The sequence below is a fragment of the Cyclopterus lumpus genome, chromosome 7 (assembly GCF_009769545.1).
Source record: "Cyclopterus lumpus isolate fCycLum1 chromosome 7, fCycLum1.pri, whole genome shotgun sequence".
NCBI classification, from domain to species: domain Eukaryota; kingdom Metazoa; phylum Chordata; class Actinopteri; order Perciformes; family Cyclopteridae; genus Cyclopterus; species Cyclopterus lumpus.
This window is the reverse complement of record NC_046972.1, coordinates 5,542,714-5,561,159: the sequence shown is the minus strand read 5'-3', so window position 1 is coordinate 5,561,159 and position 18,446 is coordinate 5,542,714. Positions and strand designations below refer to the sequence as shown.

The 18,446-nt window shown below is 45.1% G+C and overlaps 1 protein-coding gene across 1 annotated transcript in view; it reads right to left on the bottom strand.

The window, feature by feature from the left end:
* LOC117733865 (plexin-A1-like) overlaps positions 1-18,446 on the bottom strand; it is a 208,227-nt gene that overhangs the window by 94,121 nt on the left and 95,660 nt on the right. Inside the window, 2 exon segments of the mRNA XM_034537776.1 lie at positions 1,133-1,233; positions 12,345-12,476. Of these exon segments, the coding sequence (XP_034393667.1) occupies positions 1,133-1,233; positions 12,345-12,476 (233 nt within the window).

Here is an 18,446-nt window from a genome sequence, read left to right as displayed (position 1 = left end):
TGTTTTTTTTCGCCCCAGTCATTTGCTGCAAGTAGTCTTCGATGTAATGCGGCGTGTGATTGGCCCGCTACCGCGGCAGCTACGACCCACACATCTGGGATTTCCTGCCTGCTTAAGGCTCTGAGTAATAAAGACATGTCTGAGCCGACGGCTAGCAGCGATGCTGCTAAAAGCGTGAACAGCGCTAACAACAGCAACAGGGATGACAGAGCTCACAGTTCATATGGATGGATGGATACTACTGGTTTTGGTATCAGAATATCTTTAATGGTAATGTAATTGCCACTCGTAATATTAAAAATGGTTCCTGAGCCCTAGTAAGTTTGTTATGTAAGATACTTAACTCACCTCACGTCAAATTAAGCAGCCTAGTGGCCGCGTAATAGCCACGTATTATAACCCAAAACACAATAGTTTATCTTAACATAACTAGGTAGTTTTCTTGACGAAACCTAAGTTGTGTCAAGGTGCAGTCAGTGCCAAGGAGTCCCGATCAACCTATCCCACTAAATCTGACTGTGTTATAAAACTGTAATTTGTTCCCAAAAAAATGATCAATGCATTGACACAAGTGTCTCAGGAGGCAATTTACTGACCAGGAAAAGACCCTTGGGAAATGTGAATTGGCCAACTCTAAGTGATTGGAGTGCAAAGGGGGCAGTAGGAGTCAAACTGCGTGCTGGTCAGATTATTCTGCACAATTGAAGCCCCTCCCACCACAACTTACTGATGTCAGAATTGGTGCGGCTCTATCGATACTGACAACACAACGAGCACGACCACTCAGAGCAGGGAGGGTGAAGATACAGGCAAAGTTTGAACTTCATGTTCTTCTTTCATGTCTTTTAATAAGTCTAAACAATTCATCCTTGAGTCCAAGTGGACGCCTGTGCCAAATGTGATGGATTCTTCCTCCAAGCGTTCCCGAGATATCAGGGTCACGTGGATGGAGCGGATGGACAGACAGCGGCCGTTGACCGGTGCAAATGTGTCATGAAAATGGAATTAATAGACGCTCCACAATACTGTCCGTCACCGTAACTGACAATCATAAACTGCAGAGCCCGTATTTAATGTAACCACGGAAATGACGGCATGAAAACAACACAGTGAACAGCATATATGTACTTACACATTATGGAGCACACACCAGCCACAGTGAGGGTCCCCTGAGCCCAGACAGGCTCCACAGGAGCTGTACTGCTCGCAGCTCTCCACCGGTACACGGTTGACCTGGGAATAAAACACACACACACACACACACCTGTGTGGTTAATACCGCACACCCCTGGCAAAACAGCTTAAACCATACAGGTCCGGTGAACGTGGGATCTACCAGAGGTGTCCTGCGACCTGGAACGTGAGATTAGACGGGGAACAAGCCCACTGTGACTATCGGAGATAAACCGCTCTGGAAGTGCTGCTTATAACTCTACGCTGCCGCAGGAGGAGAAGCAGAGGTTCAAACGCGTGTAAACACACACATGGGTTCAGATTACACCGTGTGACAAGCATCTCTTTGTGATATATGCCGAGTACTGCCCACAGTTCTCCAGTGGACCAGGGAACAGGTTCAAGAAATACAAAACATCATCGAGAAGAAAAGTAAAAGGCTCACAACTGTTTGGCTGACTGGGCCTTCCCATATATACTTTCTATCTTCTATTCACTTTGTGTATTATCCTAATGTTTTCTTGGGATGTGCATTGGTCATTTTACGTTGTTGCATGTCGAGCCATTTGTCCTCAATCACCTCTTTTTCTGAGAGACAGACTTTTCCAACCTTCAAACTTCAGCTTTAATTGTAAATGAATAATAATAATATATTCTTCATATTACCTTCGAGCTGTCAAAAAATGAGAAAACAAATAAAATTGAAACATCATTCCCTTTCTTTGTTTTTCAAACTTACACATGGTTGACACACTTCTGCACTAGCCCTCACCAGAACATAACAAAGACTACGTTTGCTTCATATCAGTGACTCCCTTGCAACGAATATGCTATTGAACATAACCGCATCGAGGGTTACTCCTTTTGTCTGCTAAATCTCTACCGGCTGCCATCTGTGTCTGCATGACGAAGATAAGATGAAACTTTAATGATGTCTTTGGGGAAATCGGGGAACTTGGGTATTAACAAGGACATCAGACAACGGCGTCCAAATGTACCTGCCTCTTAAACTTCAACCGAAGAAGTACACAAACGTAAGGGAGGAATGTGTGTGTGTGTGTGTGTGTGTGTGTGTGTGTCTGATGGGGGTGGGGGGGGCGAATCATCTATTTCCACTGGTGGTTGTCTTTGCACTCGTCATTAAACAGACAACCGTGTTCTGCCACGGCGTACGTTTTTGCGCCATCCGCCATCTGTCTGCGCGTTTATCAGGGAGAGTTACCCCGAGTTTCACCCACGGGCCGGGGAATTATCCATAAAGCGGCCGATATTGGAACGCTATAACCACACCGGGTTTATTCCTCTTAAATCACCAGCGCATCAGCATCCATGTGTTTTATCTCAACTTGCCGGAAGCAGTTTGCTGGTCACAGACGGATTGGCATAAAACTACCCCAGGCACGCACACACACACACACACACACACACACACACGGCAGTGAGGAAGTCACACCATTTTGGACCAATATTGAGAGTTCGAGACAAGTTTTGTCGGGCAGTTGTTAAATACTGACCACCCAAGAAATGCACACGCACCACCAGTTGCCTCAGTTGGGTTGAAGTACGACATCAATAACACTGCAGATTCATGTGAGGGAGGGTGAATTCTGATGGCAGCTGTAGAAACTCTTCCCCTGTTCTTGTTTCTTTACTTCTTGTCCTTAGCCTGAACAACTGGCGCGTGAATAATCTGACACACTGCCTAAAAGCTGCTGTGTGGTGGGATGCGCCTCACAACGGGGTACACAACTACCAAATACTCTCTCCTAGTCACATGACTGGTCTCATAGCTCCACTCACAGGTGGACAGGTGGATTGTAATATTGGACGATTTGGACCTTCACTACTTTAGCGATAGTTCTAATCTAGCCCTCGTACAAGGTCACGTAGTTTTTAATAGTTAATGGAAATTAATGGAATACAACAGTGTTTGCACTGCAGTGGTTTTTAAGAAAAAACATGAGAAGCTACTTTTGCTGAGGCCAGAAAAAGTGTCATTCATTTAAAAAAATGTATGCAGCAAGCATGTTTATCTGAAAGGACATGCGATACAGGAACATTACACGGGTTTTGCCTTTTGTGGTAGGGATGTACAGTATATGTTCCTTATGTGACATTATTTCTAAAGTTGCATCTCACATCTAGATGCCTGTTATCCCCCACCCCATTTTATTCCTCACATTGTACATCTCCTCCTGTGTCACTCCGATGTACAGTAGGACACAATGGCTTATGGCGGATTCATAGCATGATTATAGTAACCTTTGTCTGATAACTATTAGAATGCTACCATTACCAGGCACAGGCCTCTTACGGGACACCAAATAGCAGCAAATTGCCGTCATTACTTGCGGCTGGACAAATACCATGCTAGTAATACAGCATATCTGATAGAGGGAGGAGAGAAGAAAAAACATGTCACGCTCAAGCACAATAGCCAGGCAGAGAAGCTTATTCATTGGGGCTTTGTGGCAGTAGGGCGGATGATGTATTCCAATGGAACAGTTCAATTATTGAGTTTTAGAAAACAGATAATGGGACGGGAAACGGGAGATACTCAGCCAAAGACTCTTTGTCTTACTGAGGTGGCTAGGGAGCGTGTGTGTGTCAGTAAGTAAGTAAGAAAGAAAGCCTTTTTATATTAAATATGGCATTTTCATTCCTGGCCTATTTGCTGCTGCAGAGGGAAACACATCTATCTGTGGACAGTGGAGGGAGGCGAGGAGGAGAGAGGGAGTGGATTTAGGAGACGAGGAAGATGGACGGGCTGGGATCTCTGTGAGGGCAAAAAATAATAATTCTGTTTTAACCGTTCATTTTAGTCTTCAAACAAATAAGGGACGGCGTTTGTACACAAACCAATCTTCCAGCGGGATTCAGACAATAAAAAAAAAACATTTTGTCATTGCGTTTCCAGAGTGGAGCGAAGAACGGAGGAAGCAGGCGAGATGACGGGGGAGAGTTTATTGCAAATAAATAAGAGCTCTCTCATTTGGGTCATGATAGAGAGGCTCTTCATTTGCCTCGTGGCAAATGAGGGTGTGTGTGTGTGGGAGGGGGGTTGAGGGGGTGGGGGGGTGGTAGGGTTAGAGGTGTGGGATGAAGTGGATGGGGGTGAGAGACGCAAGGGGAGGATGGATGAGAAAGACACACAACTGTAATTGCGACTGATGTTTCATTCCACATATGGGGCCCGTGCCGTGCCAGCTCGTCGCGGCGATAGGCCCTGGCTGTAATTGTTCATTGGGTGTAATATGTGGGAGAATGTGAGGCGCTATTACTACACAATAGGTTGACGGATGGCTCATTCTAACAGCCAGCTGGGTTTGAAGGCGTACAGGCCACACAAACGCACACATAAGCAGCAATGAGGTCGGTTGCAATTTGTGGTATGCACGCTCCGGCGTTACAAAGACGGTCTATGCGCGTGTGGATTAATAGGTGAACTTTAACACGGGGATATGAAGTCAACGAAAACTACACACCCTCTGGATGGAGGAGCTGCAGAATGAACTTACATACACACAAGTGTTTCCTTGATAAAATACACAACATTTCTCTTTTCTTCATTTTCTTTATTGTCTTTATATTCTTTATTTTTCTCTTTTTGTCTATCTGTGCAATTTCCTTCCTTTCGGCTGCTCTCTCTTTCTCAGTCTGTCTGTTATGCTCTCATCTGTCATGAATTTGGCTGGACACAGCAAATGAGGCCATAGATCACTAGTAGACACCGACACACACAAGGAGGAGACGAGATACAGATGAAAAACATAGAGACCCTTTAAAAGTGCATTCTTGGTTTGTTTTCGTGAGCTCGCTAATCACCAGCAGGTATTAGCCGTATCCCAACAATGAATGCAATGATAAAGTGTCATATCCAGATACTGACGTAAGAAAGTAGCACTTAGATGGCTCTTACTTATAGCACTTTGTAGTTTGGCTTTCTTGAAAAAATAGTTATTTCTTGATTCTTGTTGTTCTGAGTTTGTACTCACGGTTAAATGCACTTATTGTTAGTCGCTTTGGATAAAAGCGTCAGCTAAATGAAATATAATGTAACGTAATGTAACCAGACGGCAACCTCCGGTTGTGCAAAGTGAAGCCAATGCTGAAGGTTCTAAAACTTGCATTCTTTGTAATACCCAGCAGGAGGCGACCCCTCTGGTTGCTAAAATAAGTCGGATTGTATAGACGTCTATGAGAAAATAACTCACTTGATTTATTCCCTCAGTAAACATTGTAAACATGAGTTTATGGTCCCAATCTCTAGTTTCAAATCTTCTAAAATACAGAGTAAATGATGGTCCAGTTAGAGTCAAGTAGACAACAGAGAAGGCTATGCTTTAGTGCATGGCTACCTTGTGATTGACAGGTCGCTAGTTTAGCCTAAAATGCCTCATTCAGCGTTAGGTAGTGCTTAATAACCCCCTCGTGTCACTTCTGGTTGCAAATAGCCAAGATGGCGATGGCCAGAAACCGAGATGGTCCACAAACCAATGGGTGACATCACAAGGACTAAATAAAGTTCTTAATTCTTAAATAAAGTCTATGGTGGAAACCAGAGAGTCTCTGACAGCGTACATAATCAGCTAAATCTGATCATCTCATCCTCTTGTGTGACTCCTTCACAATGTGATGATAATGGATGCCGTCTAAAAGGGTTAAAAAAGCACATTTTTCATTTCATCTGACTTTAAATAGTAAGGTGTTAGCGCATATCCAAAAATGTCCTTGTGCAAACTGTTCCTTTCAACCACATTAAGACATCTCTGTCTTTCTACAGCTGTCCGTCTCTTTGACCGTCTCACAAATCACAATCTGATCACTCATCTCTCTGCCTTGACAGTCAGCTGGAGCGCGCGTGTGTGTGTGTGTGTGTGTGCGTGTGTTTGTGTGTGTGTGTGTGTGTTTGTGTGTGTGTGTGTGTGTGGAAGACAGAAAAGGACTTTGGCAGACATGACGCCGCTCAAACACATCGTGTAATGCAATTGTTACAAAAAGTATGTCACACCACTGTCGAAAAAGTCTTTTCTTTTAGTTTTTGACAGCACACTGTGAATACGCAAATAATGTATACATTGAAATATTAAATCTGAAATGCCATCATAAGTCATGCACATATAATAACATGATATATCTTTGAAATAACAATCAAATGGTTTGTGCCTCAAAGCGTGATGTGCACACACAGACCGCTAATGAGCACAGGGGCAACTGCGCTCAACTCTTCTCTTCTCTTCACTTCCTCTACTGTTGTCGACTTAAGAAAGAGGAAAAGCTTTTTCTTTTCCGTGTCTGCTTTTGGGGGTAAAAATGAATTTTGTAATGTGGAAAAGTGTTTAAGTGTCTGTTAACCGATGCCGCTGGTTAAATCTACCAGGTGCTCAGAGGGGTCGGGAGAGCTTGAGACAGCAGCAGCCCCGGAGGACTTCAACGTCTTTTGCTCAGAGACACTCCAGAAATGATATTCAGTTTGTCCCCTATTGAAGGACGACGGCGTCTTTAAGCGCTAGTCCTAACCCTAACCACCCTGTCACTAATTTCAACTTACCCTACTACTAAGACACGCCGTTTCCAAATTGCAACTCGCCACGCAATTAGTACCACCGGTCCTCGGGGCCCCTCCAGCAGATTTCTGTCTCCTCTCCTCGTTATTCTCCCGCTCTCCACTAACAGCAACTTCAGAGTTGGACAAACACGAGAGAAACGGCTTGGAAAAAGCAGCGTGGCGGCGGTCTTTTATCCCTGACCTCCAAGTGCAGTAAATGCTGAGTGAATTGAATATGAACCGTGTCTGATGCGGTGCCAGGGGTAGGGTTTCTCCACTGTGCAGTACAGCGCGGCCGAGCACATTTCTGTACTGTGGCTGAATCGATACACGGAGGTACATCATCGGACCATTATGCCGCTGTCTGAAGGGGCCTCGCGGAGGTGGGGGAGAGTGTGTGTGTGTGTGTGTGTGTGGGGGGGGGGGGGGGGGGGGGGGGGGGGGGGGGGGGGGGGGGGGGGGGGGGGGGGGGGGGGGGGGGGGGGGGGGGGGGCGAAGGTGCGAAGGTAGGGTGATGAGAGGCCCGGACCTCGCCCCGCGTCTTCACTAGTGGAAATGCGGCGATGATGCTCGAGTGGAGGACAGCTCAGACGCTTGTGTGCATCCAAACAAGAACGGATCGCAAAAAAAAAAAAATCATCCAGAACAAACTAAATGTTAAGTGCGAGTCCAGTTTGTAAATGTAAAGAATAACTCATCGTAACGGGTAGTGGGTGAGGAGAAAGCGTGAACTCCAAGCAGCAGCGAGACCGGTAAGTATACGATAAGCGAGTCATTCGGGACAAAGGTACAGCAGAAATCAATAACTTATGAGCTGTAATCCGCTTAGTCATTTATTCAAAGCAATTAGGGTGATGTCATCCTTAGGGACACGCAGGATACAAGAAATATCTGTCCCGGTGACATCGACAGCGGAGGGTGGTGACAGGATGAAAAATCTCCCTGGCCCCGCTGTTTTTATTAGATCGGGACAATTTAAACATGTAACGAGGAAACAACGGCAGTCGTAAAATTGATTTAGTGGCGCTGTTCATTTTTTATGAGCGCAAAAATTACGTGATATCGCCGAACAGAAAGGGACGGGTCGAAAGGCAGGCTAAAGATGCACGGAGTAGTGGAACATTGAGAGACTCTCTGTCTGTGTGTGTGTGTGTGTGTGTGTAGCAGAGACACAAAGAGAGCCATATAAATCCATCGCTCGCTAATCGAAAACTACCCTCTCGTGGTGAATCGGGCAGTTTTATGTTTTCGCACTGCGTGTGTGTGTGTGTGTGTGTGCGTGCGCATTTGTGTGTGTGTGTGTGCATGCGAGTCAGTACTGCTATACAGAGACGCAGTCTGTGCGCCGCAGTCCAATATACCACTTTTAATTATGTGTGTGAGTGAATATGGGAAAAGGTAAATTGCTCTGTCAAGCGGGGGAATGGGCTTTGTGATGTTTGAGCTCTCATCACTTGGCATTTCTATTATTCAAGGAGAGAGGAACGAGGGATGAAGAGGAGGAGGAGGATGGTATACCTCACTTCTGAAAGAGATTATCACAGAGTATGTATAGAACTTGTATAAGCCTAGGTGAGAAGAGTCCTGACACAGGCCCCGGGAAACCAATGGGAGGAGGGCTTTCCAAAGGTGAGGTGCCTCCCCTCCATCAGCAGCATTCTGTTGTCTTTTATAGCCCAGAGCTTTTGGTTAACTGATTACACACCTAGCACGAACCAGCAGGCTGACAGACGAACGTAGTGGAGCATTTAGAAGTAAAAGAGACAGATGTGTCCCTCAGGACAGGAACTGATGGAGAAACTAGAACTCGCCCAAAAAATGACTCCAAATGAGAGCTAATATTAATCTGTGTCTGCTGGATGCGTAAGTTTGTGACTAATGTGTTCACCATTACAACTACTTCATGAGGTGAATTTATCAGTGTTTTGTGTTACCCAAAAACTGAAAAAAGGGATATTCAACTGAATTAACTAAAGAAATATGATGCTCAATGTTACAGCCTGTTTGACAATAGTCCAGGGCTAAAATGTTTAACAGTTGGTAAAACTTTATATATACGTATATCCTTTATAACAAAATGAAAAACCAGTCATGTTGCCGTTTACATCCACATCCTTAATTTTACCGTTTGTGTGAAATAGTCATAATTAGTGTCTGAATTCTTGAGTTATGGCCAAAAAACATGCATTGTGAGGTCACAGTGACCTTTGACTGGTTATTACGTGCATGTCGTCATTTGACTGGATCGGTGAATGTAAACTAAAAGTATATCTAGAGTCCAAAGAAAACAGCAACTGTTTTTAGATTTTTTTAAAAAATAATAATTGTTTTGCTTGAAAAAAAAAAAAGCCCATATTGAACCACCCTAAGGCTTGACCAGCAAAAGCCAGATTCATTATCTCCAGTCCACGCAGCCTCTGGCTAAGAAGACGCCGCTCATCAGCAGGCCGAGGTGCTGGAACACAAGTTCACATTCTGCTGCACAGAGAAGATCCGTTTTCTGAAGCTGCTGCTGGAAGAGCAGTTCCTTCACAAACTCACTCCATCAGAGGCTCAGAAGTGAAAAGATGAGGCAGGAAGAGTCGGAGAAAAAGGGGACAGACTATCCAATTATATTTCCCCACCTCCTCGTCTCTCTCTCTCTCTCTCTCTTCTTTTTCGCTGACTGGACTGTGATTTTGTTCAATGTTGGAGCTCGGCCATTACGGCTTTACAGAGAAAGATGGCCATTCCATCTCTCCTCTGACGATTAGTCTGAGTCTCATTTTCAATGAAACAGAGTAAACGGACAAAATGTTAAACAAAACCTGTCATCACGCGCAGATCTGACACAAAAGAATGAGCACCTATGACGGAAGCCATCATATAAAAAAAGCCTTACATTTGTTCTTGGTGAGTGACATGAGGACATGGAAAGCGTTCTCATGTCTGCCAGCGGAAGGAAGAAGCAATTAGCTTAGCTTATCATTTGCACTTAAAGCAGGGGGAATCAGCTAGGCAGGCTCGGTCCAAAGTATATATATATAAAAAATGAGTCCACCTGAAAGCACCACGACAAACACATTCAAAACTCATGACGCCTGGGCTTCCGTTATCCGTTAATAGCCAAACCCATCTGTCCTGCACAGTGACGCTTTCCAGGACACGTGGACCGGCACCAATTTGACCAGATGCTAAGCTAATTGTTCTTTCTGTAGCTTCAAATTTGATGGGCAGACAAGAGACTCATATGACATCTACCTGTCTCTCTTTTCATCCCACGCACATCGGGAAAGTGAAGCCTATCCCCATCAATACGTGGGACGAACTGGACCGACTCTCCGCGTTTAAGAAAACAGGTGGAGCGAAACAAAACGTTGCCAGACACGTACAGTGTGAACGCTCTCCTCTCTCCGCTAACATGCACAGACATGTAGTGGACATATCAGTGCTCATGAAAAATAAAACACTGGCTTCAATAATTGAAAGAGACTTCCTGGCAGTCATCTTTAATGCAGATGACAGGAGTTAAAAGGGGGAGTGTGCGAACACTCTGGACTGCCTGTTAAAGGCCCAATGCTGGGAGTATCATCCTTCTGTTGACCGCCCACCATTGTTTATACAGACGCTACATTAATCTGAAGGTTTCCCCAACACTCTAGCTTCTGCTTTAGCTCTGGACCTTTTCGACATTTCTTTTTTTGCTGATCTAGTGCTGCGGTTATATGTTGGTGATGTAAAAAGATCGCTTCTAATCGCGCTAATGGACCCCGTTGTTAATGTCAACACGTTTGAGAATCAAATCCCATTCTGAATCAACTTTCTGCGGTTCAGTGTGTGTATGCGTTTGTGTGGGTGGACTCGTTCTGCTTAAATATGTATTTATGGATCTCCCTGTACAGTACACGTTGGCCCTGCTGGGACGCTGTTTATGATGGATTGGCCTAACCCTCGCCCCCCCCCCCCCCCCCCCCGTCACATCAACACCGACACCGTCCACTCTAATCAATTACACTCCACTGCCTCTTTGCGTTTATTCAGACGCGCGGTAGTCAATTATGTCTAATTGCTGGTAATTTACACAACACTCACATGGCAGTTACTGTCCACGTAGCGGGGAAGTCTGGTTGAAGGTTACCACAACGCGCTCATTAACCGTTATGAGATAAGAGAGATGGGCAAGGGAACTCTGCAAACATCAAACTCTCCCGGTTGAAGTCGTTTTCTAGTTAACAGCAACTACATGCCGGGACCGATTACCTTCTACATGTCACTCTGCAGATGGCGTCCTGTACATTTCCTGACATCAAATGCTTTTACGCACCGGGGGGGGCGTGGCGAATAAACAACATGAAAATGTGAAACACTTCCCTGCGAATATTATATGTCTGGGGCTTTTATCCTGAAAGGTAAGATGGAAAGGAGCAGATAGGGTGGGGCCATCTTTGTCGAGGTTTCAAGGAGTAATACAATTAACCATTTGGGCTACAGAGCCTCCATGATGTTGTTTATAAGTATAAGGGCAACCCAACCCGTTTTCTACAATGTGATTGGTTGATTTTTTTTTTTTTTTGCGTTGCGAAACCTTATGTTTAATGTATGCTGCTTTTGCTGTGTGAAAGTATTCATGACAAATGTGTCAATGAATCGCACAACAAAAAACCCCCAGGTGTTTAAAGGCCTTTATACTGGAGAATAGTAAGAATTGCATAACGTTTTCTCTTCTGACTCCATCTCTCAATTGCAAAATGTACTCAAAGAAATGTATAATGTGGCAGGGCCACGCTAGACTCTGACGCAATTCATCCGCATGCCTTCATTATTCGTTTGATTGTAGAAGCTCGGTGACGTGCTGACTACTTGCAGGTTTTGTTGGAGGGCTGCTGCAGCGGGGGAAAGCACACCGCTAACATGACAGCTGGGGAGCTGCTGACATGCATGCTACCGGAAAGTGAGCCAGTTTGATCAAGTGTTACCGTTTAAAATGATAATGCCACCAAGCATTGTTGTCAAAAACAATAAGGAAAGAAAGCTGCCATACTATAAATCTTTCACACAACACCAATTAAAAAGACGGTATGAGTGCACCGCATCCCCAGTGGAAGGTTGGTATGGGGCTTCCGCCTATATGTGACAGATTTTAATATTCATGATATTAATTAGCACTTATGACTCTATATGTGTGTGTTTGCGTGTGTAATACTGCTTGAATTGCAAATGTGTCCGTGCGCTTTCTGTGGTACCGTATGTAAGTAATTAGCTTAATTGCTCGTTTCCCCCAGTGCATGTTTTTAATACACTTTTCCTCATGAAGTCTTCATGGTGCTATTCCACTGTCTCCATGTACTTTTTTTTGCTCGCCCTTTCTAACCTTCACTACATCTATTGTCAGTAGTGAAGAGCGGTGTGTGTGTATTTCTCTGAGCAAGTCTAATTTGTAGTTATGAAAGTGTGGATTGCAAAATCGTTGCAAACACACACACACCAGCCGAGCTAGTATGTATTTGTGCCCCACGGGCCGTCACGTAATTGCTGGATCTCTCCTCAGTGGAATCACCAGACCTCATCAGGGATGTCAACCGACCCAGCGGGCTGCATTAAGGGCCGCAGTCCACTTTGTTTTTCGCGTGCGAGATTCTCGTACCTCCTTATTGGTGAGGGCGTAGAGGTACTGGTGGTCCGGGCTGAAGAGCATGTCTCTCAGGATGGGCCTCCCGTCGCTCACCGCCACATTCTCATACAGCAAGGCAGGCTGGGTGATGGAGTTCACCAGGATCTGGAAGAGAGCAAAAGGGAGATGGAAAAAAAGCCACGATTACAATCCAATGTTTCTGATATGATGGTTTGAGAATGACACAAATCACAAAAGAAGTGGTAGCCTGTCAAAATATGGAACTTTATGGTACTATTCTAGAAATATGACATTTCCATACTCGTCCTTGATGAGGACATACACTGGAGGAGGAGGACAGAAGCTATGTCTGTTAACTTCAGCGTAAGCTAGCTTTTAGTGTTTTTAGATGGAGCTAACTGAACGACAGCTCAGCTAACTAAAGCTACATTTACGTTAAGTTGATACAGTTTTTGATACCGCAGTACACCTAAATGCAGTACAGTAAACTGGTGATTAGCGTCATGTGCACTGGCCGGTGTTGTTTCATGTTGAAAGTTAGCTTCGGCTAGGTCGTTAGCTGACAGATGGTGCTCGGTGAGTTTGAGTACCAGTGTTTTCAGCTAAGCTAGGTAGCTCTCGATGCCCCACACAAACCATGGAACAAGCAATCTTTACATGACTCTTCACGCTCAATAATTTCATTCTTTATTGATGTGAGTGGTTGTAAGTTATATTTTTGACTAGATATAACCTTTTACTGCATTGAGTCCGTCTGTGGCATCTCCGTTAAACACCGTTTGCCCCGTGCATAGTCTACCTTTATTTGGTGAAGCCGAAATACAGTAATCAACTATAATGACGGCTCTTTTGTCGGAGCTCACAGAGTTGAGTCTGGCAAAATTACAGAGTTACGAGGGTTCTTCTTCCTTGAACCAGAAAGTCTTTCTCCTTCTCTCTCCTCTTGTGTGGATTTCTAATTTCCCCGACGCCCATCTCCTCATCCATCACCTGACAGCATTTTAGTCTGATACAACTTTTCTGTTTTTCTGTCGCCCAGAGTCGCTCTGTCATCTTACTTTCTTTTTTCTCTCTTCTCCCTACTCTCAACAGTCTTTGCGGTTATTATCTGCCAGATCACTGCCAGACTTTTCTTTAACCAGGTTTTTTCGGAACAGAAGGTTCATTATCAGACAGACCGTCATCGCTCAATGTGCTTTTGTCGCTCATGAGGGGAGGGGAGGAGGCTTTGGTTCAATTTCAAGTGCTTTGACAAATCTGCATTTCGGCGGGACGCTTAGAGTCCAAAGTCTTGTTTTTTTTACACTGGATAGTACAATATGAAGCAGAAACGGAACAGAGAGGAACAAGTTGTGATGGAAAACTTGACACAGGGCCAATACAGTCTGTATTGACTTGTGCAGTTTAAGTTGCAAATTACAGGTGTGTGTGTGTGTAGTTGTTACTGTCCAAAGGTCATTTATTTTAGCTGTCCCTTGTGTTGCTCCCACATGAACACAAACACCCTGAAACCGGTATTGATGCGAGTGTGACCTTTTGTCCCTCTGTATGTCTGGCCGTGAACAACAATGCAAGCGAGCAGAAAAGAAAATAAAAAAAACTGCTACACACCCTGGGCCGCCTTATCGGTTGCTATGAGTGATGGACTGTGGCGGTGAGGGGGTGGGGGGGGTGGGGGGGTGGGGGGTGGGGGATGGGGGGGGGGGGGGGGGGGGGGGGGGGGGGGGGGGGGGGGGGGGGGGGGTGGGTTGGGAACGTGCTCTGGCCTACAGCTCGGGGCAGAGGGCAGTTGGAGTGGGATTCAGGTCAGCTGGCACAGAGGGGACTGCAGACTGGAGCAGGTGACTGGAGATTCTCATCTAGTCTAGTCGCCTGCAGGTGTCTGCTCTCCTTCACTGACCTCTGGAAGTTAGTGTGTCCAAACACTGACTTCTCAGTGAGGGTGAGAAACTTTCATAAATACTCCAGATAATCCACTTTTGTCGCTTTCTTTTCTTTTTTCTTCCTAGAACCCAACTTATATCGCTTGATATCATAAGAGTTCCAAATAAATGCCATCTGTTTACCTTGCTGAAAACCCCTTCAGGGGACCATAAATCCCACTTCTTCTTCTTCTTCTTTCTAAATTCAAAGCCATAAAAGTGTGTGTGTATGTGCGTGTGTGTATGTGCGTGTGCGTGTGCGTGTGCGTGTAATTTGGGGGTGACACAAGGGCATCTGGAATTATTTTTAAGTTTCAATGCGCTCGGCTTCTTACTTTCTGGAACATATTAGCACAGGGCCCCGGCTATAAGATGAAAGAGACAGCCCTCTTAAAGCAGCGTCTACCTGTTTTAAAAGGCACTTATTAAATATGGTTTTATAACTGCTCCGAGGGTGATTATTAGACCGAAAAGAAAGGAGAAAAAAAAAAACCATAAAGGATCCTACTTTGATGTCACTGACAGCTTATGAGTCATTAAAACTGCGGCTGTTATTTTGTACTGATTAGTTTACCTCTTTGGAGCTCGACAATCACGCATATTTTTATCCCGCTCAGCGGGGCCACTACACGGTGTGCGCCCGCAACATTAACTGCTCCCATTTGCATTCAAATTATCCACCAATCAATAAGTTTCAAAACAATGTTCATTTGTAGTCTGTGCTGGCTAAAATGACCGTCAACTCAGGAGAGAGAGAGAGAGAGAGAGAGAGATGTATTCAGGCTCTCAGCTAATGCTCTTGTTCCAGGGTGATGGACATTGAGGAAGCAGGGACAGGGTGTCTCGCTTAAGGACGGCGCAATGAGACACGCATCGTGTCTTTGACCTTTCTGTCGAAAAGGGGCGGCCTTCCCACCGGGCCACCTTCAGCGACAAGGAAAGTTAAAGGTGATGAGTTTGCGGCCCACACTTAACTTTCATCCACTTCTTCACCGCCCCCCAAGTGTCCCCCCCCCCCCCCCCCCCCCCCCCCCGCTCTGGGATTAGGCTCATTTCCAAAGCACCGCTGACATAAGAAAGGTTACGGTAACCCTCACATACACACACACATACATTGAGGTCCACAGGTGCACAAAGAAAATGCACATCTGAGCACACACACACACACACACACACACACACACAAACCCATGTGGATGACAATGCCGAGCTACTTTGATTCCAAATGGACGAAAGCTATAAAGTCACATTACCACGAGAGATCCCATTGAGTCGTTGTTTTAAAGCTTTTCAACAGACATTCTTCATCCTGTGTAAATTCCACCGTTGGCTGGCAAGGAGGCAGCTTTCAGGAGGAGAGCAGAATAGTCCGAAAACTTAACGGAAAAGGTGAGGAGTAGGAGAGTGTGCGTTCAACTCTAAGGTGATGTGTGGCTATTTAAAACACATGAATCGAGTTACTCCACAAACAGCCATGTTGTGTACCACTCAACATGTACTGGCCGTTTGTCTGTACTAGTTCAACAGTTTGGGATCAGCTGTTGTGTCGCCTTTTTTCTTCTTTACTTCATTAAAGGCTATTTTAACAAATACAAATTCATGTATATTCAAAAGCAGAGTATAATTAAATGAATAAAACGTCCATTTAAACAATGTGACAGACATTCTCCTCAAACTTCTCCTCCGTGTCCTAAAAGCAACGGAAGTAATCGAAAATCGTCTAGCACCTGTTCTTTTTAATACGGAAAGCGCACAACTTATATTGTGATATTTGCTGGAAATGAGCCAATGGCTTCTGTTCTCAGTAAGAACACTTCTCCCTCCAGCTAGCAGTATTTAGGTTTCTGTCGTGAAATGACGAGGTATCGTGCGGACAACTCGACTTTGATACACTTTTGGCAGCATTTAGTTTAACGCCGAGCTCGGCAAAGTTCACACACAGCGATGCACTGGTTGATTATGGCGGTGGAGACGGATGAGGAGGTGTGTTGGACTAGAGAGAGGGATGGTGTGTGTGTGTGTGTGTATGTGTGTGTGTAGAGGAGGACGAGCCAATAAAAGGTGAACAAAGGGGAGTAATGAGGTTTGGGTGGAGCGGCGCGGTGATTAATACCACGCTGGGTTCAACCACCGGTCACACCTTTGGGTCAGCTAGACTGGAAAAACATGGCCGCCTATCAATTCTTCTTCCCTCAAAAAAAATGACTTGGTTCTTATTTTCCCAGTGGCTTTGTTTGACTTTCTGTCTCCTACTCATTCTCTCTCCCATCTCTTTCTCTCCTCTCCTCTTCTTTTTTTCATTATGCATTTTTGCGCTTTCACTTTATTCCAGCTCTCTTTCATTTGCCGCCCTTTCTTCTCACCTGCCTTCTTCTTCAACTTCTGCACTTCTTTTTGATCTTCATTTCACCTCTTCCGTTTCTTTTACTTCTTATGATTGCTCTTTTTTCCGTGCACTTTTTTTTTTTTTCTCCCCCTTGTCGTTTTCCTTCTCTCACAGACGCAGACCTCTTTCTCCCACTAAGTGTGTGTGTGTGTGTGTGTGTGTGTGTGTGTGTGTGTGTGTGTGTGTGTCTGCATGCACATGTGTGTCCAGACACAGCAGTGCCCTGTCCAACCTCAGCTGTTTAACATCTAGCTAATTACATGGTTGGACAAAGGGAGGGACGATGAAAAGGAAGGAGGCAAGGATGCAGAGACAGGAGGGAGTGGGGGGCAAAGGAAAAAGAGGGTAGGATATAGGAGCAGCGTGTTAACCTTGTGAGCGTTCCTCACTGAAACCGAAAGGAACGAGTAATGAACCGGTGTCCTAAATGTTCAAGTTTGACAATGGAGGGAACGAGTGGGAGGGGAGAGCATAAGAGTGTGCGTGTTAACGGCTCCTCGTTCTATTCATGATCCCTAATGAAATTGATTTTGGCCTCATCTGTTGAGAGGAGGGTCTGTGCACGCACAAAACACACATCTGAACACACACACACACACACACATAAACAAACAAACACACACACACACTGACAGGAGGATCCAAAAGGAAGTTCAATTTTAATTTAAACGGGGGCGCTAAGTACAAGCATTCTCTGCTTCATGGTCTATTTTACTCTAAACTGGGACCATCATTTATTAAATGATTAATTCTGTATTGAAGAACACTGAAACGATAAACTCATGATTACAATGTTTACTGAGGTAATAAATCAAGAGACAAGTAGAGTCATTTTCTCATAGACTCATAGACAATCTGACTTCTTTTTTCAAACAGAGGAGTTGAGGAGAGAGAGGGAGAGAGAGTGTCGGTGTGTCAGTGCTCGTGGGCTGAGATTTATACGGTGGTAGTCATGTTCGGTGAATGTGTATGTGAGTGTGTGCGCATCTGACCCTGACTGGAGGGCATCCAAAGTATCACAGCACACCTGCTGACTGCACAGTCTACAGCTCACACACACACACACACACACACACACACACACACAGCCATGTAGAGCCACATCAGCGAGACAGGTTACTCCGAGTGAAATTAATCATCGTTCTTTTGTCGCACTGCTGCTCTCACAACAGGAGGCTGGCCCCAGGTGACACACGCACACGCACACACACAGACACACACACGCACACACATAGACACACACACACAGAGTGAGAGGCAGACAGCTGGCCGGTGACAGCATGCCACTATGAAGCTGTTTTCCTAACAGCTAACAATAGTTGGCTCTGGTTAAAGGGGAGCAACGCTGCCAAAGTGTGGTCAAGTAAATGTACAGAACACACTGAGGGTCGCTGTTTCGGTCAGATTGGACTTTTTGGGGGGGTGGGGGCGGATATCCATATGACCAGTGCTCTGGTAATAGCAGCAATCCCATGCGGATGCTGGATTCCTGTTAAACATGTGGTGGAGCAGAGCTGCTTTGCTCACAGAGAGTCCACTGTGGCTATCAGTTGTGCTGAGATAAGAAAGCTTTGAGGCTGATTCCACTTCCTGGATCACTGGCCAGGATTTAGTTGCTGCTGAATTAGTGACACATAAAAAAGGAGGCTTGCTGCCGTTGCTTCCCCTCTTTTGGAACAGAGCTCTCCACAAAGTCTTTTTTTTTTGTTGCTTTCGCAATTAATTTTATGGCCTGTGAAAACATATTCTTTAACTGCGATGACGTCGGTTCATCAAAGTCAAACAGGGCAAGGGCACGAGCGTTCA